The sequence below is a fragment of the Terrapene carolina genome, unplaced genomic scaffold (assembly GCF_002925995.2).
Source record: "Terrapene carolina triunguis isolate 2854851 unplaced genomic scaffold, T_m_triunguis-2.0 Scaffold62, whole genome shotgun sequence".
NCBI lineage: Eukaryota > Metazoa > Chordata > Testudines > Emydidae > Terrapene > Terrapene triunguis.
Genome location: NW_020664413.1, coordinates 38,693,270 through 38,717,798, shown reverse-complemented (window position 1 = coordinate 38,717,798; position 24,529 = coordinate 38,693,270). Strand labels below are relative to the sequence as shown.

The window sequence follows — 24,529 nt, the reverse complement described above, 5'->3', positions numbered from 1 at the left end:
CAACCCATTAGTGAATGCATTAACTGTATGCTAAAATTCTTAGACATCGAGCATACAATCTTCTGAATGGTATTGGCTAGGAGAAAGCTGTGTCATATGTAGAAGAAATACTGATAATGTACAGTGCATTATGCGCCAATGAAAATGACTAATATCAAAGATAAATGAAAAGATATGTATGGCTGAGACAAGTGGAATGAAATGTATTTTAACTAAATCAGTTTTCTGGCACAGGTTAATCTTTTATAAATATGTTCACAGAATAGATTAGACACCAGCCCGCCTACACAAAATGAATGCAGCACATACTCTGAAGTGTTTCAGAGGCAGGATAAATGAGGGAACTCTTCTGTATTTGATCTGGTTCTGCTCTGTAATTCAGAGCTAGTGGAGATGGCTGGTGAATTTCTCATTGATCCCAAAAGAACCAATACTGTTGAATCCTGTGAGGTGTAAGCTTTGTAGAGAATTGGCGGCTATGCATGAAGGACATTGTAGCTTTAGGATCCTGTTCTGTCAGGAATCCATGTAAATGGCATGCACAAGAGTTATACACCTCCAGAGGAGACAAGACCCCGTAGCCGTGACAATAGTAAAAAGACATTTTTCTCTCTCTCTTTCATCGCCATATCTACACCCAATTGTTAAAGGATTGCTTTCCAACTGATTAAATGGAGTTGGAAACTAATCTCTTGTGACCATTGAAACAATGCTATATTTATTACACACACGATGTATAGAAATGAGGAAACACGGTTAAGAGCGGGCATAGACCTGGGTTTCAGGAAAATTGGATGGGAAGTAGCATGATTAGCACATAGGCTTGGGAGTGAGACATTAGGAGTTCTCTGCCCAGTTCTTCAAGTGACTTAGGTCATATCTTAACTTCTCTGAGCCTCAAACAGTGCATGGCTACCTTACAATGGGGCTGAGCATTTTAGTTCTTTTAAAACACTATGAGAGCCTCAGCTGAAAGGCACCACAGAAGTGCAAAGTATTGTTACAAACTGGTGAGCATTTTTTATAAAAGCCTGGACACAGCATAAACATATCATGGCTGAAGCTCCCTGCAGAGGGTACAAGGCTTACTCCTGAATCAGTCAGTGGGGGGAAGGGTTTACAAGGTGTTGTTTCCATATTACTTCTATTTCATGCCTACCTCAGGCAGCAGGAAGATGGGAACCTGACCTCTGACTCCCCCATGAACAGCTGAGCCATCCTAATAGACTGTCACTCCAACAACTATGCAGTAAGCAACAAATACCAAGTTAATACAGGGCATCTTGTTTATTATCAGTGCACCTACTGCCTTTGGTAAGTAAAAGAAATACCACAAATACTGTGGCCTGTCAACCAGTGCATCCTGAGTGTCTAATGCCGTGTGTGTGCATGTGGTGGTGTCAGACGGGACAGAAATCTGGTTATCGTTTCTGATCATTCAAAACATAAAATGAAAAAAATCTAACTCTTGTTTCGGCCATGCTGGTCACTGATAATAAACAAATTGCCCTGATTTTAAAGGGCACATTTAAGGCAGCCTTAGCTTGAACCATAATTTGCATTGTTGGGGAAAGGACAGCTAGTCTGGCGTAATGCTACAGTTTATGCAATGACTTGACAGCAATTCAACACCACCGACTACATGCAAAAAGCATATTGGGTTATGACAGGGCAGGAGTTGCCAGTGGGGAAGAGGGACCAAGATGCCAAGATGGGCATGGGATCTATGGGAATGTCTGAGATAGTCATTATTCTAGCTTGTTTTTTGCCTTAGTGGCTAAGGCTTTCCGGCTAGTTGCCATACTGCACTGGTCACGCTTTCACGGTTTGAATGATCTGTAGCCCCTCTCTAGTTACTGTAGGCTCCTTTTTCCACCTTTGCTTTAAGAAAATGTTGACGCTTCACTTCAGTTATTGTTTGCACTTGTTACTTAACATCCCAATTTGAGCAGCTTCTGTTGTAACCATACATATGCCCAAGTTCAAGGAAAAACTGAAAAGAGATTGTTTACACTGGCACCTTAATGGCTTCAAATGACTAAAACTAGCTACCTCTCACACACATCTTCTGATCCAGCCCTTTGGTAAATGTATTCTGGCAGTCCTAACTTACCCCCTTAAGGAGGACTGGTATGTTGAACCAGATGGCCTTTTGCTAAACCTTTTTCTGTTATATTCTGCTGCTTCAGTTTCTATGTTTGTCTGCATTTCACACAGCAAAATGGAGAACTTTAAAGGCCTGTTTATGTGACAAAACCCTACCGCTAAGTATAGTATTAGTGACGGATTAATGTATTTGTGATGGGTTGGATCACAGAAACCCCCTTAGGATCTGCCAACTGATGTGCCAAGACTATTTCTGTCCCTGCCAGCTTGGGACTCCAGAACCCTGTCTTGTTGAGCCAGACACGCCAGTCTGCTCCACCACCGACCCAGGGTCTGAACCATGTGCCCCAAAGCTGCAGACTTAACTGAAAGCAGCTTACAGAAGTGTTCCTGTCTTTAACACTCAGATGCCCAACTCCCAATGGGGTCTAAATCCCAAATAAATCTGTTTTACCCTGTATAAAGCTTATACAGAGTAAACTCATAAATTGTTCGCCCTCTATAACACTGATCGAGAGATATGTACAGCTCTTTGCCACCCCTCCCCCTCCCCAAGGTATTAATACATACTCTGGATTAACTAATAAGTAAAAAGTGATTGTATTAAATACAGAAAGTAGGATTTAAGTGGTTCCAAGTAATAACAGACAGAACAAAATGAATTACCAAATAAAATACGCAAGTCTGAGTCTAACACAGTAAGAAAACGGAGTACAGATTAAAAACCTCACCCTTAGAGGAATTCCAGTAAGCTTCCTTTTACAGACTAGTCTCCTTCTAGTCTGTGTCCAGCAATCACTCACACCCCCTGTAGTTACTGTCCTTTGTTCCAGTTTCTTTCAGGTATCCTTCGGTGTGGAGAAGCTCTCTCTTTAGCCAGTTGAAGACCAAATGGAGGAGTCTCCCACAGGCTTAAATAGACTTTCTCTTGTGGGTGAAGACCCCCTCCTCTCTCTCCTATGCAAAGTCCGGCTCCAATATGGAATTTTGGAGTCACATGGGCAAGTCACATGTCCATGCATGACTCAGTTTTTACAGGCAGCAGCCATTGCTCACATGCTAACTTGAACGCCCTCATGTAGACTTCTTATGTGGATTGGAGCCTCCCAAGATCCATTGTCCCTTAAGTGCTTCTTGATTGGGCACTTAACTTGCACATTCCTTTCTCAAGAAGCTGACCAAATGCTTTACAAAGGCTACTTGAAAATCAAGCCAGTACACAGCCAATATTCATAACTTTGAATACAAAAATGATACATGCATACAAATAGGATGAATAGATTCAGTAGATCATGACCTTTACAGAGATATGTTACATGGCATATGTAGCATAAAACATATTCTAGTTATGTCATATATACATTCATAAGCATATTTCCATAAAGGCTTATGGGGGGCACCGTCACAGTATTAGTTTAATGTAATTGAATTATAGTACTAATATACAGCAACAGTCTTACTACTTATTGGATTGTTGAGATTTGTGACATTCTCTTGAAAGCATCAGCAGTACTGTTTAACTTGTATTCTTCAGTACTATGGTACTCAGCTCCCCTTAAATAACATCATAAGCTGCAGAAGTAGACCATTGGGGCTATGTGCTCCATTCCAGCACAGCAATTTGAGGTAGTGTAAGAACTCACCAAATTAAACCACCATCTTCTTTGTATTGTAAGACAATAGACAGGCTGCCTGAATTGAAAGCCTGTGACTATCTGAGTGGCTGTAAAGTCCCAAGACTTAACTGTTTTTAAAAACATGGAACATCTCACCTGGTCTACACTCTTGTATTTACCTGAGGGCTTTTACTGTACGTGCATTTGAATTTACACTTTTGTATTTCTGAAGTGCCTTCCATCTGCACATCTCAAAATGCTTCAACAAATATTGGTTTACCTCACAGTAGCCCAGAAAGAAGATTGAAAAATTCTGGCTTTAAATTTTTTCCCCTAGAACTCCCACCCCATGGTAGAGCCTTCACAATGGGGTGCTCCCCATCTCCCTAGCACCAGGAAGCAGCCCAGATCTTTGCTCTGACCCTGGGCTTAGGGCCACCCCAGAGGACACACGATTCAGACTCCTTTGCCTCAAAAACTGTGCAGATGGCACAGTCCAGGTCTGTCTTTAGGGCATAGGTTTTCATGGGATTTGTAAAAGAATTTTAACTATATTTTTCTCTATTTCTTCATTAGCTACAAGGTTTTCTCCTTAAAATTATGATGTTGAAAAAAAGGTTTCATGGCTGTCTGGGGAGGCCTTTTTGTTTTTGCCCTTGTAGATGCAGCTAAGGGAAGCAGGGAAGGGAAAAGAAAAAGGAAAAGCCTTGTTTCCATGCTTTGGTAAGGAAAGAGAGGCAGAGAGAGAGAGAGTAATTTACCTAAGATCACAAAAAGTGTGTGACTGAGTAGGAATAGAACACAGGACTCCTGTATCTAAAGCTATATCATCTTACAATGAGATAACTATCGTGCATTAGCAAGCTTGCTGTAACACTGTAGTGGAGACAAGACTGTGACGTTTTCACTGTGATGGAGGTAGATGAGGTCACTCCCAGGTGGGAAGCTATGCTGTTGGCCTCTAATACATGTTTTTAAAAATTACCCTTTTTGGCAGTGAGGACAGACCTAGTTTCCCAGTTCTGTTTCTTTAGCCACCGACCAATCCTTCCGCCCATACACTGAACAGCTATTCAAATTCATATGCTCTTCCAAAATGTTCCAAATACTTCATTTTTGTTTTATATTTACTATTTTAAATTGAAGCCAAAAAGCATTTAAAGGGTTACCTCTTCTAGTATGATCTTATGCAGCATATGCTCCTTTGTCAGTATATGTATGACTTATTTAGGTTTTCTATAAGAATTAAAATTGAAATGCTGGGGAAGAATGCTCAGCCCAAACGAGGGTTGAGGAATAGAATAAAAAGACTGAAGCAGCAGTTCTACTCCAGGATATGGGCCAGAGCTGTGACCATGCGTCACTGCTTCACCCACAGACAGCTTTGTGAGCAAGCACATGTGTACAGTTCATGGGTCCAGCAACAACGTCCACCCCTCTAAATGCAGTAACGCTGTGCTGTGAGTCATCTGCTACCCCCACCTTTAATCCATAATGAGTCAGTTCGCAAATATATTTGTCCAATTATCATAATCACCAAAAAGCAAGAAGTCATTCCTGGCTCGAGATATACAGGTGTGGATCTGCTCACCTCAGCTGTTGAGCACGTGGGCAACTGCTCAACAGCTGATTTTGTCCATGGGGCTATGCACAGCTGAGAAATTCATCTGCCCAGAAAACTAAAATAATCAACTACTGGGGCCAGGAGCCACCTCCACTATTGATTAGCAATGGGATTGCACTCCTGACCCTGCTCATGTTCGAACGGCATGCAGGAAAAACGCTCATTCTGGGAGAAAAAAGGTCAGTATAACATCAAGACCTATTGGGTCATTTAGACTGTCCATTACGTACATGAATTATGCTCCTCCTGCCATTAATAATGTTATGCCAAATAATGTTGTTGCAAATGCATCTTTGTTCAGAAATGAACATAGAGATTTACTGCCTGTTTAAAGTGACCCTTTGAATACACTAGTTTGTGAGCCTTCTCCCCTCTTTATATTGCCACTAAGGTACAGTGATGGTCTGCTGCACTGCCACGAGCTCTACTCCTGGTCTCAGGCTCTCTCCCTCCTTAGTGTTGTCTGGATATCAGGCTTTTTCAACCCCCAGTCCTGCCTCCCAGGTAGGAAGCACATCACAGCTCATTAGTAATTTACTGCTACAGTAATTTTTATAATTACTGCCAGGAGGCCTCATTAAATTTGATCTAATGAATAAATATTGTATTTTTCAACGTGATTACCAGAACAGCTTAAGCTGAGTGCCATAAACAATTATTTTCCTCAATACGCAGTATGTCAGTGACTATTGATTTTTATTTTGTAAAGAATTTACTGTATTCATATCAATGGCTATTCAGTAACAGCTAGACCTCTAAAGTGTCAATTGTCAAGGAACAGATGGTTGAAACAAAAATTGGCGTCTCTGTTGCAAAAAGTAAAATACTGCTCATTAGTAAAGATAAAGGGATCATAGCTGTGTATTTTGGTGTCAAAGAAGAGTGCTCCAATGTGTTTGCACTCACTCTGTTCTAGCCCCTGACAAAGCAGTTTGGTTTAGTCTATTTTTATTTTATTTTAGCTTGTAAATCAGTGAAACTAAACAATGTGGGACCTAACAATGAAGGTAGAAGACCAACACTTGTGGGCTAACAATAACATAAGCTGTTTGATTACATCTAAAAGCTAACTAATTTAATTGAAATTTTCTGCCTTGCTTACAGATTTAGAAGTACAGAAATATGGAATCACTACAACACATGTCAAGGCTATAAAGTAATCTTCTTTACTCTACTTTCTGCCATCATTTGAGCCCATTTCAACAATCCCTTTACAAGCCAATGCCCACAGTAAGGACATGTTAGTATATATGTCAAAGCACTTCAGCAAAGGAATTAAACTTAAAAAGGTCAGTTTTCGTCTATAACTGAGAGACAAATTAAAGAATATTTTCCTGTTTTCTTTCAACAAAGCACTGTCTAATGCAATTTTAATGTTGCCTCATGAAGTCTGTTACTTGCATCAGTATTTCATACAGCAAAAAAAAAAATAAAACATTTAAAATAAGAAAAATATTACAATAAATCCACAATAAATTAGCAGGGTAACGAGGTGCAGCTGATGTACTTAAAAGTTTTTTGTTTTTTTTTAAATTGTCAATTTCAAATTGATAGTGTCCCTTTCATCCACCCATTGGGACAATTTCAAAGTTGAGTCCAAGTAAATGCGAGGGAGTATAAAATGATGCCTCTTGATACCTTCTACAAGTCCCCTTACTGCCAGTGTCACATTAAATTAGATTTGATTCCTGTGGGCCAGATTCTGATTTAACTTACACTCCATTGATTGCAGTGGAGTTACTGATTTCTAAGTCAGAATTGCCCCACAGCCTAACTTACCAGCGTGTAAGTAAGACTCCCTTAGCCAAATTCAGAGGTGTTCTCTATCTATATATTCCAGCTCATTTGGTGCTACTTTTCTGAAGATACCTAAGAGGCCCAATTGCAGGCAGGATCTTAGGCTACACTCATCTACCTAAAAGTGTTACCCTTTATTTGCACTGGGGAAAAGGTTGAACTTAGGTCAGGCTAAGCTACCCAAAATTCAACCCCTTTTCCTAGTCAAGATTTTTCCTCACAGTTATGGTGCAAAAACAGATTATTAATATTAAAGTGTGACACAAACTTACATGTTGTAGAAGTCTAGGAGACCAGTAAGACAAGTAGGATACCGAGACAGAGTGATTCAATTCAAAAATCTTGTTTGTAATGCAGAGTCTACCATATCCCGTAAAAATGAATGATCTTTAGATAAAACACACTGAACAATGGAGGTTACTAAGAAATACAAAGATGAGTTTACTCAGCTTGCTAGAGACGGGGCATAGGTACATGGCCTGTACTTGAAAGGTGAACAAAACATTAAGGGCATTATTTCCAGGTTGAGGGTGGAGGGACTTTCAGCCTTGACAAAAATATCATTAAGCTGAGAGGGGCTGACTTTTAAGAGGGCCTCAACTCTGCAAATATTGCATTCAAACTGTAAAGCAGGGGTATTGAAACAATTTTGGCAGGGGGAGGGGAAGGGTGCTGACAGCCATTGAACCAAAATTCTGTAAGATAGAAATGACATCAAGCGAGGGCATGCATCAGCACCCCTCGTTCCAGCACCTATGCATAAACAGGAGAAGAGCTTATGGAAGATATGCTTTAGCCAAACACAAGTTATTGGGGTCATTACAGGGTGAAATTCTCGGACCTGTGTTATAATGGAGGTCAGCCTAGATGATCTAACGATCTCTTCTGGCCTTTAACATCTCTGAATACATGATTGTACCTGCAAATCAGGTTGGCATCCCTGGACATAACTGCCACTACTGTAGTATCTGAGAATCTCACTAAATTTAATTTAGTTGTCCATACAACACCCTTATGAGATAGGGACGTGCTTATTTTCCCCACCTATGGCTCGCAGAGCTGTGAAAAACTGTCCCCCGCTTAACATCGTAGTTAGGGCAACCTCGCCCCCAGCATAGCTGCAGGTAGGTTGCTGGAAGGATTCTTCCGTTGGCCTAGCTACTGCCTCTCAAACAGATGGATTAACTACATCAACAGACAAACCCTTCTGTCGATGTAGGAAGCATCTATACTACAGCAGCAAAGCTGCAGCGCCATAGCTGTGCCATTATAGCATAAACATGCCCTCAGAGACTTGCCCAAGATCATGCAGGAAGTCTGTGGCAGAGCGGGTATGTAGACTGTGCCCAGAATTTTTTGCGGGCCTAGTCATCAGCAAGACCCTGAGCTTGCAGGAGCAGTTTTGTACCCACAGACAGACAGACAAATTAGAGCTTATTACTTAACCAAACAAAGTTATAATTGTAGCAAGAGTTTTGGACCCTCACAACTGTACACTCGTTACAATTTCAGCATTATAACTAATCACCTTCATTTCCAAGAAAATTAAGTTAAAAAACAAACAAAAAACCTTCACCATATTAAGGCTTCCCTGCAGGAAAAAAGCAGGACTGTACATTAAGATGGCAGATGTGAAAAACCCTTTCCTAAATCCAAAGAAAACACAGTGTGACCATTTCTCTTTAAGTGTACAAAAAAGAAAACGTGACTTTGAGAGTATTTTTTTCTTGGGGATTCCCGGTCAGCACCAGTATTCAACCGATCACCCAGGGGTGGCCAAACGTACGGATCCTTCAAGCCACCTACCACAATCTTGTGAGCTGGGGCACCCTGCCAGGGCTAGAGGCTTCAGCCCCGCTCCTGCTGAAGCCCCGAGCCCTGGCAGGCACACCCTGAGAAGCTGAAGCCCTGAGACCCGCTCCTCCCCTCTGGGCAGAAGCACCTACCCCACGGCCCTGCTGCAGGCAGAGGTCCCGAGCTCTCTAACACCCCCCCCCCCCGCCCCGCCAACATCTGGTAGGTAAAGGGGAGGGTGTGGGGGTGTGTCAAGGCTGTATCCCCACTTTGAACTTTAGGGTACAAATGTAGGGGCCTGCATGAGGACTCCTAAGCTTAACTACCAGCTTAGTTCTGGTCCGCTGCCACCATCCCAAAGCTAATTCCCTTCCCTGGGTAGCCTTGAGAGACCTTCACCAATTCCCTGGTGAATACAGATCCACACTCCTTGGATCTTAAAACAAGGAGAAATTGACCCTTCCCCCCTCCTTCCTTTCACCAACTCCTGGTGAATACAGATCCAAACCCCCTTGGATCTTAAAACAAAGAGAAATCAATCAGGTTCTTAAAAAGAAGGCTTTTAATTAAAGAAAAAGGTAAAAATCATCTCTGTAAAATCAGTATGGAAAATAACTTTACAGGGTAATCAAACTTAAAGAGCTCAGAGGACCCCCCTCTGTCTTAGGTTCAAAGTACAGCAAACAAAGATAAACACTCTGGTAAAAGGTACATTTACAAGTTAAGAAAACAAAGTAAATCTAAGACGCCTTGCCTGGCTTTTTACTTACAAGTTTGAAATAGGAGAGACTTGTTTAGAAAGATGGGGAGAACCTGGATTGATGTCTGGTCCCTCTTAGTCCCAAGAGCGAACAACCCCTTAAACAAAGGGCACAAAACAAAAGCCTTTCCCCCCCCCCAAGTTTTGAAAGTATCTTGTCCCCTTATTGGTCCTTAGGGTCAGGTGTCAGCCAGGTTACCCGAGCTTCTTAACCCTTTACAGGTAAAAGGATTTGGAGTCTCTGTACACAGGAGAGCTGTTACCCCTTCCTTTATAGTTATGACAGGGTGGGTGCTGCAAACTGCACTTTAACTGTATAAGAGCCACACGCGGCTCACAAACCAAAGGCAAAAATAGGCTAGAGCACTAAGAACCATAATTTCTCCCATTGTAAATGTGGTTAATAAGCTTTATGGAGGGAGACTCCAGCAAGATTGCAGCCAAAGCACTTAAAAATTCATTCTGGTTTACAGAGAAGCTCTATGTTTAATTGGGGACTAGCACTAGAACAGATCCTCTCACTAGAACTAGATTGAATTGTTGAGTGCCCGCTGTAACATCAAATACTTCACATTACTTTTGGGCCCGTGCCAGAAAAGTTGCAAGGCTGAATTTTGCAATACCTAATGAATAGTTATATTATATTAAAGTTAATGTTTAAAATTAAATATACACAAGTTAAGAAGGAAGGTACTGTACATCTGGGATCCAGCTTGAGTTATGAGAGATTACAGGTATCAGTTACAAGGATCACGAGATACATACATATCACATAACCAGCACAGACCCAGATTTGGGTGCGGGGGTTTTTAAAGCTTCAGTGGATAAGTGGGCTCGGGTACACCACCCATGGAATGTATAAAGAGTACGAAGTGGAAAAGCTTCAGCAGGAGAGAGGTAGAAAGGAACCTACCCCACAATACCTTAGTCGTTCTGGCACTTACTTGAAGACCTGGGTTCAAGCCCCAGCATCAGATCAATCAGAGCAGGATTTGACTTTGGCTCTTCCACATATACCCCCAGGAGTGCCTAATCATTAGTCTGGGTGACACATCTCACGCCTGACAAGATAGGCAAGGGGAACGCCAAGTTTGAAAATCCTGCTTCAGGGCCTGTGGGGCTTTGGCTTTCGCAAGAGCTATGAGCACCTCATTAGCTGTGGGATACTGTCAGTGCTTAGGTGACTTTATACAAGCCTACTGCTGGGGACAGGCTCAGGGAGCAGCTGAGAAGTCATTTTGAGTACCACAATGGCCCCTACTTTTGTGGAGCGGGACCTTAGTAACTAAATAAAACACAAGATATTCAGTTTGTGTTTGTATGTTCATTTCAGCATCACTGTCAAAAACAAATTCAACTTTAACTTTGAAGTGATTAAGAATCCATACAGCCTAAATTAAAATATTTACAGGCACTCCCCAGGACATTCAAGGGGAACATATAGCTGGAACTCATTCTGAAAGCATCAGAACCAGAGAGTCCTGTTATTTTTGTGAGCACTATTTCCAGTGACAGAGAGATGCTAAGAAACATGTATGAATGCCCAGTTTATACAACAAAACTAAGAGGCTCCACTTACATGTAGGCATTTTCATTTAAAAACTAAGGAGAGGTCCACAGAACATTGGGTGTGTGAAGAAACTGAGTTAGCTTGGCACAGACTTAATTAAAACTTTTTAATATGTGCTGCAGCCTGCAGTGAGTGTGGAAAGAGGTCACTTTTAAAGTGAATAACAGGGCACATCTACTCAGAGTATTAGCGCACAGCAAGCTGAGGGGTAAATCTACTGTACTGGGCTTTTCTCTCATTGGCTGTGTGGACCCTGGTACTGCACAGAGTAAGTTCAATAGAATGCTTTGACCTATGAGTATGGAACTTTTAGTGTGCAGTAGCACACCAGACCTGAAGAAGAGCGCTGTGTAAACTTGTCTCTCTCACCAACAGAAGTAGGTCCAATAAAAGATGCCCCCTCACCCACCTGGTGTCTCACTGCAATTGCAGTTATTCCCATTCCACTTCTTTCTATACTGGGCCCAGTTTCACTCGTGTTGGGGAGGGGAAACACTATACTAATGAGCAGTGCCCAGCTCTGGTACAGCACTCGTATATTCCTGTTTGCTGGATGCATACTGTACAAATGCACTATTACTTAAAATTAAACGGTCTAGCAATTGATACACAAGTAGCAATAATAGTCTTTTGCATACAAACTAAAACAATGTCACCTTCTACTACAGTAAACAAAGCCAAGTCTTGTATTGGCTTAAGGATCAGAGTTTATACAACTTGCAGCTTTATATACAAGCCACGAGGGAAGCTGCATCTTTGGGGGCAATGTCACTGCATGTATAATTAGGAAGACTTCTCTAATCAAATGGCTCTCACACCAATAGCTACACATGGTATCTTATAAAAAGTGGAAGCAGTTCTGTTTTGAGAATGAGTACTTGGGCCATGTATTTAGTTGATATTTTTCTTTAATTCTGCAGTAAACTTTAGCATAAACATTAACCCAACCAGCAAAAACAACAACAAAAAAGCAAGCATGCACAAGACAACCTAAGTAAGACTGAATGTTAACAAAAAAATGAGGCAGAAACTCTTGGTAAAGCTTTTATTATCAAAATAAAATTTTGTACAGAAGCACTTCATAGATCAGATGACCCAGTTACAGCATTTATTCACATGACATGTTTAAGGTGGGAATTAAGGACTTGCCTTAATACCAACCTTTCAGACATACTTACACACATTAGCAACCCAAAGGCAGGTATGGCAATTAGAAGGTCATCTGAATTATCACAGCACATATATTCCCAAAGTTCCCTCTTCATGAAATGCAAAAGATCAACCTTAGATTTTGACCAAGAAGGAAATATTCACTCTATTTAGGATGAGAGTGTTATCCACCTTAGACTATACATCAGTTCAAACTTTGACATAATTAAAAGAAAACGTTTGGAGGAGGGATGGAGATTTTCAGAGATACACAATGACAGTGGGAGTTGTTGGATGCCTAATTGCCTTTGAAAAGTCTCATTCTAGCTTACTATAGTTCCTTGCTGCAGTATGAGGTGCTGAATTGTGGTAAGGGGCAAAAACCACTAGAGAAAAAAGTTGTTGCATAAAATATCCCACTAGCAGAAAGATCCAAGACCACATCTAGTGCTATGGCTCAACAAATCCAAGATGATTCTAGTTGGGATTGATCTCATTTATAATATTACATTCTAAGTCTTCATTAACTGTACAGGTTCAGCCGATGTAGTGCTCTTTCCATTGCTTTGAGTATACAGTGGTCTCATCCATGCAGCACACTAGATCTTTTCAACATTAAGTCCTTGCTTTTAGCTGTACTTATAGTTCATTAATCATGTCATGCAAAATAACTTTCTACAGCTAGGCTGAGACCACTTTAAGTGGGAATACAGCTAGACTGTGCTCAGAAGCAGGCAACAGCATGTGTGAATGCTACCAAAATATATTCAACCATTATATCTGCATTCCTAGACTATTACTTTTTAGCCATTAGGGAAAAGGGTTGTAAGTCTCATTTAATACCCCATCAGTCAGGATATTTAATTTTTTTTAAAAAGACTGTTATCCGAATCTGAGCTGCACTACATAGCTACATGTGTTACGTACAAGACAGGGTGCAGCCTAACTATGGGCTTTGAAACCACTGGCGCCTAAAAAATAAATGAAAATTCAGGCTCCAGTTCCAAATGGCTAGAGACCATTTGTCCATAAAGTTCTAAAAGCAGTACATATGATTTATTACATTTGATCTTGAAACCTCATTTGTGACTGATTAAATAAGCTTCTCAAACTGACCTTCTGCCTGTATGCCAAATTGAGGTCTTGCACTTACATACTAGTACTGTCTCACTATTCACCTTGCACTGATGCAGCATCACTATTGGCAGCAATAGTGGAAATACTAATATAAACACGGTGCAGTCATTTTCCATCACTGTTGTCAACCCACATTATCATTGCCACCATTGCTATTATCAGTGGAGTTGCACCAGTACTAGTTCAGTGAGGAAAAGCGCAGCTGCCCTAGAAATTTTCAGCAGTGTTCCATGCTCACATCACAAAGGAAGATACTATGAGAGCCCATCAAGATTTTTGACTACTCAAAATAGTCTTTCAATTGTATTTTTGCCCATTTTGTCACCCTGGAACCTTAAACATTTAGATTAATTCCTTATTTATGCAGCATTTTTGGCCCCACTGTTTTGCACTTCTGAGCACTCTATAAAACCAAATGCTGGAAATCTAAGCATTGTAAAGAAGTTTTTAAAACAATCTCAATTAAGTTTTTCCTCTTTAAACTTGAGGGACTAGTGATGATTTTGGAGTTGCTAATTTTAAAGCAGATCTATCACCGCGCATAAAAGTTTTCAGCTTCTATTTGCTACTGTTACTCTTCCTGAAATAATCTTAAATTTTAATGAGACAGACGTTAACCAGTTTCACCAGACAAAGGAGTAACATCTACATTTCCTCTTGGTTCCATGAGCGAAACAGCTATTAATATTTTAAATGCATTTAACATTTTCAATAACTGTTAACTGTAGATAAAAACTGCAACAAGGGCAACTGTGTGAACAAGACACTATCAGTTTAAAGCCAAGTCAAGTCTCACTTCCTGTTCCAGGGAGGAGTTGGGGGGGGGGGGGGGGGAGTGGACACTAGCCAGACTGTGTAAGAACAGAAAGGGGAAAGAAAGAGCCTATCCAACAATATTTAAAGGACTCAACATGATTTGCGGAAAACCTATTGATTATCCTGGAAAATCTTTGTTCCCTTTTACCTGAAAAAAAGAAAATGCTGATCACCCTGGGATTAAAACCCTCAGCTGTTTGAACAATTAACTGCACACGAAGTCTGACATGGATGAAAGACCACATGACTATAGAAAGGTGCCCCTGACAACCCATCACAACCTCAATCTTCCATTTCAAGTTCACGTTTCAGACTGCAAAATACAAAGAGGAACCAGTTTTAGTTTCAAGAAAAGCAGATTGATCCATTAAAGAATTTGATTTCTATTCAGTTTAGATACAGTTTGGAAGCTGTGGGAATAAGTAATAACTGAACTTCACTGCCAGCAGAATAAGTACTTAGTGTTTACACTGGATACCACTTTACACATTAGTAAGTAGTAAAAATCAATTCCCGTGAGATCCTTCTGAGATCATCTCAATTTCACAGATGACAGGTCTGAGGATAAAGAGATTTACCTAAGACTTCAAAGCAATTCAGTGGAGAAGCCAGGATTTCTCCATTCCTGACTTTCAGACCCTCGCCTAACCCACAAAATTGGACCATTCAAAAAAAAAAAAAAAAAAAAGCAATTACCTGTTTAAGTAAGCATGAACATTGTTAAAGCCATGATACTTGGCCAAATAAACCAACACACCAGTAGCACACCGGCCATCCCGCTGTCTGCAGAAGCTACAATTGCAGATTCCACGACAAGGTGGGCAGTGCCAGTTCTAAAGAAAAATAAGACATCTTTTAAAGAAACTGAAATCTCAGAGATTCCTCACCCCACCCCATTCCCTCTCTGGCACTGGCTCAAAACAATTCCATGCTAGCACAAATGCTGTCAAGAGATGCCAACAAATGCTAGTGTTTGTGAGTAAAGAGTAAGTTTTCCAATGTGCTAGCCATCTTCTGTACTTTCAATGGAGCCATAAGGAGCACCTCAATTTCCCCCCCCCCCTCCCTTCCAGACCCAACATAGTGACAATTATCTCTCTGTTCAAGGCAGCTGGCTGAACTTCTGTGCTGTAGCTTTCTGTAGGATGAGAGGCAGCATTCTTTTCCCTACAACACGGACACTAAAGCCAGACAAAAGTGAAACCACTTTGTTTTGATAATTCAATAGCTTGAAGTTCAAGAATATGCTTTAGTGGCTGCACTGCTTCCATAATCGATAGTTATTACCATAGTAGCTACAGGAACTGCGTGGTACCATGAGGTAGGAGTGGCAAGAGAAACTTTAATGGCACGGGCATTCGCGAAACCCCTGCACAGGGACAAGTCTTTCGCAATTTGTTGGAGCTGTGCCACTGTCTATGAATGTTCTCTGAAGCAAAGAAACTGGACCCTGACTCTCCCAACTCCCAAGTTAGCACTGTAACCACTGGGCTCTACAATCAGTCTGTCCCTGGCCCAATGACCATTTAATTATTTATGCATGGTAGAACAGATCCAAGAGGAGAAAATGAGAGGGACCCACCCAGAATACTCAACAGCCCAGTGGTTAGGCACTCATGTGGGTGGTGAGTGACCCAAGTTCAAGTCCCTGTTCCATCAGACAGAGCAGGGATTTGAACTTGGGTCTCCCACACTCTGGATGAGTGGCTCCCCACTCAGCATGCTGGTATTTGTGAATCCCATTCTCCCCATGCATTGTATAGAGAGCCTGGGCACTAACTCAGGATTGTGAATTACACAAGGTGACAGGATGCATACGAGCTCAAGTCTCCACTGTGAACCCCCACCCACGATGCTCTGACATATATTTAAAGGCAAAAGTGTGCATATACGACAGTATTAAAAGGCATTAAAACACAGCTCAACCTCCAACATCCTATCTTCAGTGTTAACTACGATTCATCGCTCCATGAACAGGGCTCCCGCTATATTAAGCATGATAAACCCTGTGCCCACATTAAATTATCTTACTGGATCCAGCAATGCAGTCCTGACGTCTTCCCCATATCGATTGCGAAGACAAGGTCCACAGAACTGACCTCGCACACCTACACAGTCTGGGTTACGACAGTTTGTTTTTGTGTCTATAGTTTTTTGGCGACACTGATGACAAGTGGATCCCTACAACAACAAACAGGAGTTCAGGAGACAAGAAAGCCAAGAGAGGTAGTTCAGTTAACAAGAACGCACATTAAACAACCAACCCATCCCTTGCAACATGGTTTGGGTCTTTGCATTAGTACTTCTTCCAAGACTTGACATTCTTAAGGACAACCCAAAAGAGGGTGTAAACAAAGAGAAAGCTAGCCTAACATACTCAATCTGCATTTCTCTGATTTGCAATACACTTACCATCACCTGGTTATATACTTTATCTCGGGCAGTTTCACAAATATTATCCAACTCTTCCTCTGTTATTTCTTCCACTGGACGCACGATGTGAGGAAGAGCCATAGCACCAGGGCGACTTCTCCTGGGAGTTCGAATCTCTTGCTGGAGGGTGTGGAAGAATCAAAATCTAAGCTTTTATTTTATGGTCATAACATTACTGCCAGCAGAAACCCCACACAAACAAGGGCAGAGAATTTCAAAGCCGTCTAAGGGATTTAGATATGTATCTTTCACTAGAGTTAGCAGACGAGTATTGAGTTAATGGGATGCTTTGAAAAACTCAATTCAGGTCTCCAACTTTAGTGCTAGAAATGTAACAGAACAAAAATCAAATGCTATTTGATCTTTTTTTTAGCTCCTACTACAGTGGAGAAAGTGACCATTCCTCCATCGTGATAATCAAAATAAAATAAAAAGGTAATTGTGCAACACACTCCATTTTTTCCCATACCTCCCATTAGCCTCAGTGTGGATTGGAACACCAGATAGCTCTGCATGAGCTTCTAACTCTGCCAAAGAGACCAACAACCAGGCTTAAGCTGAACTTATTTGAATAACCAATACTGAATTATATTTTTAAAGTTTCCAAAATTAATGTTCTACTGTAAAAGGCCAACACATTAAACATACCTCTGAGTATTCATCAGATAGCTTTCTTCTCCTCACTAAGCTGTACCTGTCATCATCTTCCTCCTCTTGTAAAGGAGTAGGTGGCCCATCAATCAGGGACCTGGATCTTGTGTGAGGCCGAGAAATTCGGTCTGGGTTCCTCCTTAAAGCATTTTGGGGAAACGAGCTTCTTGGAGCCCGTTTTGGTCGCTGGAAGAAAAAATTAGTTAAACAAAGCCCTTTGCCCCTAAAGGCAAACAAAAACAAAATAACGTAGTTTCTAGTATGGAAAACCGAGTACAATTACTACATTGCTGGTAAATTCACCTTTGCCAGTCAACAAACTGTAGAAACATACAAAGCCCCAAGCAGCAGTCAGTGCCTACATAAGGTAGAAGGCAACAATTCACTTGTGTAAACATAAGAGTCTCAATGAGGTTAGACAGGTTTGGTCTGTTTTATGGAAAAGCATATATTTTCAGTAGGATTCTAAGTGCCTTAATAATCAATCAAATAAATAGCACTTTAATAGTACTTTTCAACATGTTTTATTTAGAAGGGCATATTATCTTTATCCCCATTTTACAGATGGGGAACTGAGGCACAGCAAGGGAAAAGGACTTGCCCAAGGGCATACAAGCAAGTTGTTGGTAACGCCAGGAGTAGAATACAGGTACTCCTGACTCCCCATCCTGTGACCCACTCACTGGGACATGCTGCCTCCTTAAGTAGATTGATATTGTAGCCCTAAAACATATAGATGGACCCACACTAGAATCTGGATTCAAGCACTTTCAAACTGTACATGACATTCAGACCTGACCTTTGAAGCTTAAGCCCTTCCCCCCACCTTTCTCCATTATTTCTGTAAATACATATTTAGAAAGGGGGGTTTGTTTTGTTTTATGGCTTTAATTTGCCTTTGATATGGACACTTCCAGGTGCCTATGACTCGATATGTTGTTCAGTTTTTATAGAACGGCAAATCAAAAGGGAATTGCACAACTAGGATGATTGTTTTAACAAGTAATAAAATTCTGAACAACTGGACTTTGATTTACTTGGTCTATTAAGCTTTTTATTTGAAAGGGTTTTTTTGTTTTTTTTAAATCAAAAGTAGATACACTCAGATGATTGAAGTATAAGATAAACAGAAATTTCTACTTACTGGGCTGGTAGTTGTCAATGATCTTCCGCCAGTGAAAATACCAGGGACATTTTTTAATTCAGCCATTAGTTTTGCAAGCTAGGGAACAAAAGAAAAACATACTGTCTTAAAAAAGAGTTTATGTGCTATTACAGGCTATTAGATTAGGGCAATTGCCTAGAAGTACAATTACAGTCATATTCTTTGAATTTTACTTTTATGTCTTATTTTTATATCCTGGTGCCTGAAAGTGGGTTGAAAATGATGCTTAGGCTTAATAGGCTGCCAGCCTAAACATGGAATAAGGCTTTAGAATACACAGATGTCTGCTGAAGAACCTATTTCAGTATGTGGCTTTTCACGTGCCAGTGAATGTGCAGTATCAGGGCTCTAAATTTCTGTTAATGCATTCACATCACTCCCATTAACGTTAACTTATATAAGAGAAGAGAACTGCATGGAGATTAGAAGTCAAGGAGAAAAATTAATTGAAAAACTTTCCTGCATACCTACCATTGCTTTGTTTTCCTTTATATTTAAAGCTCTTTTCTCTAAGAATTTGGGGCCCTTTTCTTCAGAGTCAGAATCCAGAGCAGATGGTTGTATTTCAGGGGGTGATGCTATTTCGCTCTTTCCCCTTTTAGACCTTCGAGTTGGAAACTTCATAGCCACTTTCAGAGGAATCGAGCGTCTCTCACGTCTCCTATATTGCAACTTCTCCTTAGCACGTAAATCATTTTCCTTAGAGTCTGACTCCAATTTCTATCAAAAACCAATATTGTTGTTTATGAATGACACTGGATTGCTGTATGGTTTAGTTTGACAAGTAAGTTTATTTAAAAGAAGGACACCAACCTGAAATCCAGGTTAGTATATTTTTTTTAAAGGTTGGGCACTACTACCCATGAAACCCCCTGACAAGTTTTGTGGTTTTACAGAGTGCTCAAATACACAGAAAGATAGAGATTAGTTTCACTCGTAAGTCTAGTTAGTAAAAATATTTCAGAGAAAAATGTCATTTGAGTTGGTATGCTTTAAGGGCCCAATCCTGCAAGTTAATCCACATGGGTGTACAAATCCCCGACTATGGTTCTCAGTGCAGGGTCAGGCCTAAGTTTGTAAACTACAAAGAATTCAATGGCTACAGAAACAAGATCACTAGCAAATTGTAACTTACTCACAGGACTAGCCAGCGAGACAAATACAGCCCCAACTCAAGTAGCCATTGAGACAATTATGGTCCTAAATCAAGCATTTTATCAGCTTAGTGTTCTGATGCTGTTCACAACTGTAATGAGAATTTAGTAGTGATGCCAATGAAGATAGTTATTCTATTTTTTGTTTGCTTAATTATCCACTTGGTGACATGTCTTATCTTACTTTAACCAAAATAAAGTTGCTTCCATCTAGGACTAACCTGTCTAACAGACACCCTGCTGTGGACCATTAGTACTTCTTTTTCTACTTGTCAAGGCTCAAACTGACAATCCCATTTTCTATAATTTTGTATTAAGCTTGATATGTGGTTCTTGCTCACCAATTTTCATGCTGTTATTGCTTGTCCCTGCCCTTTTCTTGAATATCTGTGCCTGCTTTGTCACTGTTAGTTCTCTTTTTACTATTTATTATTTAACTTAGATGTATACTCTTTCCACAAGAAGAGCACCTACTCTTTTCTCTGGACATCCCTTGACATTATACTCCAATAACCTGTTACATGCAATATGAATATATTGCTCTCTGCAGTGCTCAATATTTACTCTTGAGCTATTTTTAAGCAATAAGCCTGCTATAATGTTTTGCAGTTGATTAAAAGTAGAATTTCCCCCCTTCTACCATCTATTGCTATTTCTACATTGCCTACAAAGTGTAGAATTTCCTGTACTGTTTCCTGTTATGCTGCACAAGTGCCATGAAGACCTGTATCATGTCATGCTAGCTCACAGATTCCAGCAAATGATGGCCATCTTGTCCAAACAGTTTTAAAAGAAAATACAAGATGCTCATGAAGAGAGTATATCCAATAAACAATGTTTCAATCTGTACTAGTGATTTTAAAATTAAGTCAAGTTATCTGGCAAGTGTCCTAGAGGCTGTAACATTTCAGTAATTAGTAACATTTCAGTAATTAGTAATTACTTCAACTTTAAAACTAGTGAGTTAATTTGCATATCTCACCAATACATTTTGAATCTCACTTTCTGAAAAACCACAGAACGAATCATCATCCGAGTCCTCACAAAAAATTTTAGCCAGTTCTTCTGTGATATCTGACCTAAACTTTCGTTTCTGTAAAAAGAATAAAAACACTTTTTTTTTAAAAAGACCCAATTTTTCATGAACCATGCAGACAGCAAATCACATTTACAAGTGCACTACAAGAGAATAGCTATTGTAACAAAGAAAACCAAATGGTTCAGGGATTTACAAATGGTTTCAGAGCTGTTACGGCAAATCATCAGACATGTTAGTTTAAGCGACATTTCAAAGAATAGAATAAATAGCTAATCTGCCTCCAACAATTACTACCTAGAAGCACAAGCAAAAAGTGAAATGAAATTATAGTGCATACTGTAGATTCATAGCTACTGTATAGAAATGTAAGCAAAGCAAGCAGTTTTAAATCACACATGAAGCATTTGGGACATTTTCAACACAGCACATTCAGTTCTGTTTATTCGTGTACTGTACTTACGGTGTTTGCAAAATTATCAGAACCAAAACTGTCACAACTGTCATCAGATGATGACGTTTCCATGGGGATCAATTTCATATTTCGGAATGCTATGAAGTTCTTCTTTCCTGAAAGGTCTGCTTGCTGCAAGGGGAGGATGACAATACTATTAAAATGTGAAATTTGCTACAGTACACTAGCTTTTAAAAGTGTGTTTATAAAGCTTAATGTGGTTGTATTTTCAGATGTGCAGTACACTTGTATCCATTCAATACACCATCAGCACTGAAAAGAGACAAGAGTAGAGCTCTCAAATTAAAACAGAGTAGTTTCTGCTCTAACGCATTTCTGGTCACTAACTTAAGTGATTTATCCTTGGATATTAGAAATGTTTCTTCTTCTTCTGACAAATAATAGCTTTTGTGAAAAATCACACCAAAATAAGTCACATCCCTTCTTCTCAAAGTCCTTCAAGTTTCACTTTGTGTTGAATCTTAGAAATCACCATTTTAGCTTGTAGTTTAATTTCTGAAATCAAATACTAATCAACTAAATTTCTTTAAAGCATAAAAAAAAAGCAGAAAAAGAACACCAGAACAACTGCTTTAGGGACAATGGCTTATTATTTCATTAGGTACCATCATTGGGTTGTAATGTCTTATCTTTTGGTGGCCTTTAAATTTATCCTTTTCCTGGGAACCTCACATATCCTCAGTAAATATGGTTTAAGATTTTGAGTTGTAAATGGAGACCCATATCTATACCAATATTTATACACACTACACCACACAACAGTTACTGCGCCGTGATCAGTGATTGATGTGGCTCATGCCAAACTGAAAGAACTCTTATGGTTACTAGCAATTCATAGGCCAACCTCATTGAGCCCAAAATATTTAAAGAAATCTCTTTAAAATGTAGCAACACAGAGAGGTTTAAAGATATGTGCTGTCTGCACATGTTGGATATTGCATACTCTTGCCTGAGCCATGAGATGGTAATCTAATTTCTAACAGCACTGTAGAAACTATTACCACCACCCCCCAGTTCTGAGTTTGAAATTTGCACCAACATGTAGACCAATCTCTCTCTTTCCTCACAATTAGACACAGCTATTTGCTTCCACCTGGATAATAGCTACTACTTTTCTAATCCTGCCAATGGAGAGAATAAGGCTATGTCCATGCTACAGCAGCCCAGCTATGGCACAACAGCTATAGCACTGTAGTGTAAACATGTGGTACAGCAATGGAAGGGGGGTTTCCATCACTTTGTAATTAATCCCCCCACCAAAAAGTGGTCAATGGAATAATTCTTCTGTCAATCTAGCAGTATCTTCACTGGGGTTTAGGTCACTTTAACAACATCTCTCTCACCCCTGAGGGACATAGCTAGTCAATTCAAATTTTAGGTGTAGACCAGCCTAAAACTTCTTCCTTTAACACTCTATTAATCAGGTTTCACAGTGGTAGCCCTGTTAGTCTGTATCAGCAAAAACAATGAAGAGTACTTGTGGCACCTTAGAGACTAATAAATTGGTTAGTCTCTAAGGTGCCACAAGAACTCCTTGTTGATTTTACTCTATTAATCATCCTCCAATGTGGTATGCTTCCACCCCAATTAGACACTTTGCACTTCCACCAAAACCCCACCCTTTAGAGACACTATTGTCTTTCAGTAAAGGTAAAAGTAGGTTTGCAGAGAAAAAGCAAAGTAGGTATCAGCTAAGTATCGAGTCAGATGTGAACCTTTTACAAAACACCAAGGGCAAGATTTTTTTTTTTGTTTTTAAGACCAGCAGCATTCCAAAAAAACTTACATTACACTCTCTATGGTGCAGAGCAGACACTGCACTAGATAAGCATAGGACAGCCTGAAAAGTCCACAACAATCAACACACTATTCTGTTTGAAGGGACCAGAGTTTCAACTGTCTCCCCAAATTGTGCCAGAAGCACACTTTGCAGACACATCAGTTAGGTCCTGTTTACACCACAAGATGGAACCCTACTGCGTGTCAACCAGGTCACCCCAACATGGTAGTGGCTGCAGTACTATGGGAAAGAGAAGTGAACCTGACCATCTTCACTGTAAATCCTTTCTGTTTTAACCATCCCAGAGTAGTGAGGGCTTGTTTGACAGCAATGTGGTTAATTACAAGGTTATAAACCACAAGTGGCACACACTGCACCAAGATGCAGAGCAAGACCAGGGAAGCCACACCAGTGCAAAACAAATCCAGTAGACATAGAGAGACTTTATAAAGAGCAGTTTTTAACCTGGCAGTATTTCTTCCCAACACAGTGGGGAACTGGGGACACTGGGCTCTCCTGCAGTGAGCGATCCCCGAGGCGTTAGCCTGGAAAGCTCTCCTCCACCCAGACACTGGGAAGGCCGCGCCTTTGCATGGAGACACGTCCTACTCCAACTGGGAGACTGCAGGCACCCTTGTTTTGATGGAGAGAGTCTAAAGACCTTGTTTAGATTTCGCAAGTCTCAGGGACCCCAGGCAGCAACCCCTGAAGGGCAGCGGCTGGGGCAGAAGAGGGGAGCAGAGCCTGGCGGGAGGCGAGTTGGGAGCAGGCGCCGCCGAGCCTGGCAGGCAGCCCAGGGCGGGGTGCAGGAGCAGACATGCGGGCCCCAGGCTCAGCGTGCCAGCCGGGACACGCGGCAGGGCTGCCTGCCACCTCCACCTTTCCCGGAGGGTCCCTCGTGCAGCCGGGAAGGCAGCAGGCCTGGCCACGGGGCTCTCCGCCATCGACGCGAGTTTGGAAGGGTCCAGACGGACCCACGGCGCAGACTGCCCCGGAGGATCCGCTGTCGGAGCGCCGCCGTCACGGCCCCCACCTGCAGGGACACCCGGGCCGGTGAGCGGCATCCTCCACCCCCACAAAACAGGGTGTCGCGTGTTTCCACGGGGCCACGTGTGTGTGTGTGTGTGTGTGTGTGGCGGGAGGGGGGCGGGAATTGCTGGGCCGTCACATCCAGCCGGTGTACACCGGCGCCCGCAGCCCACCCCGCTTACCCCTACTTCACCGCCTACAGCTTCCTGCATCCCGCCCTGCTCAGCCCCCTTCCTCCAGTCTGCAACTCACTGCACCTCCCGCCCCTCAGCCTCCCTCCTGGAGCGCCTGCAGCCAGCCCGCCCCGCTCAGCCCCCATCCGCCAACGTGGGCAACTAACTGCATCCCCCACACACCTCATTCAGCCCCCTTCCTCCGGCGCGTGCAACTCACCGCACCCTCTGGCCCGCTCAGCCCCCTTCCTCCGGCGCCTGCAA

The 24,529-nt window shown here is 41.3% G+C and overlaps 1 protein-coding gene and 1 pseudogene across 2 annotated transcripts in view; one reads left to right on the top strand and one right to left on the bottom strand.

Annotated features, from left to right (window-relative positions):
- The window catches only part of LOC112106044, a 223,149-nt pseudogene extending 216,643 nt beyond the window's left edge, over positions 1-6,506 (top strand).
- Positions 6,507-12,305: 5,799 nt separating this feature from the next.
- Positions 12,306-24,529, bottom strand: part of CDCA7 (cell division cycle associated 7) — a 12,845-nt gene continuing 621 nt past the window's right edge. Inside the window, exons 2-10 of one of the 2 annotated variants that reach the window (XM_026647575.1) lie at positions 21,272-21,394; positions 20,755-20,865; positions 19,090-19,338; positions 18,598-18,675; positions 17,451-17,639; positions 16,782-16,922; positions 16,401-16,550; positions 15,066-15,202; positions 12,306-14,682 (exon numbers count right to left, since the gene is read on the bottom strand). In XM_026647575.1, coding sequence (XP_026503360.1) covers positions 14,652-14,682; positions 15,066-15,202; positions 16,401-16,550; positions 16,782-16,922; positions 17,451-17,639; positions 18,598-18,675; positions 19,090-19,338; positions 20,755-20,865; positions 21,272-21,394 — 1,209 coding nt within the window. In that variant the 3' untranslated portion in view covers positions 12,306-14,651. The remainder of the gene's footprint in view (positions 14,683-15,065; positions 15,203-16,400; positions 16,551-16,781; positions 16,923-17,450; positions 17,640-18,597; positions 18,676-19,089; positions 19,339-20,754; positions 20,866-21,271; positions 21,395-24,529) is intronic. The other variant, XM_026647576.1, reaches the window with a different exon arrangement.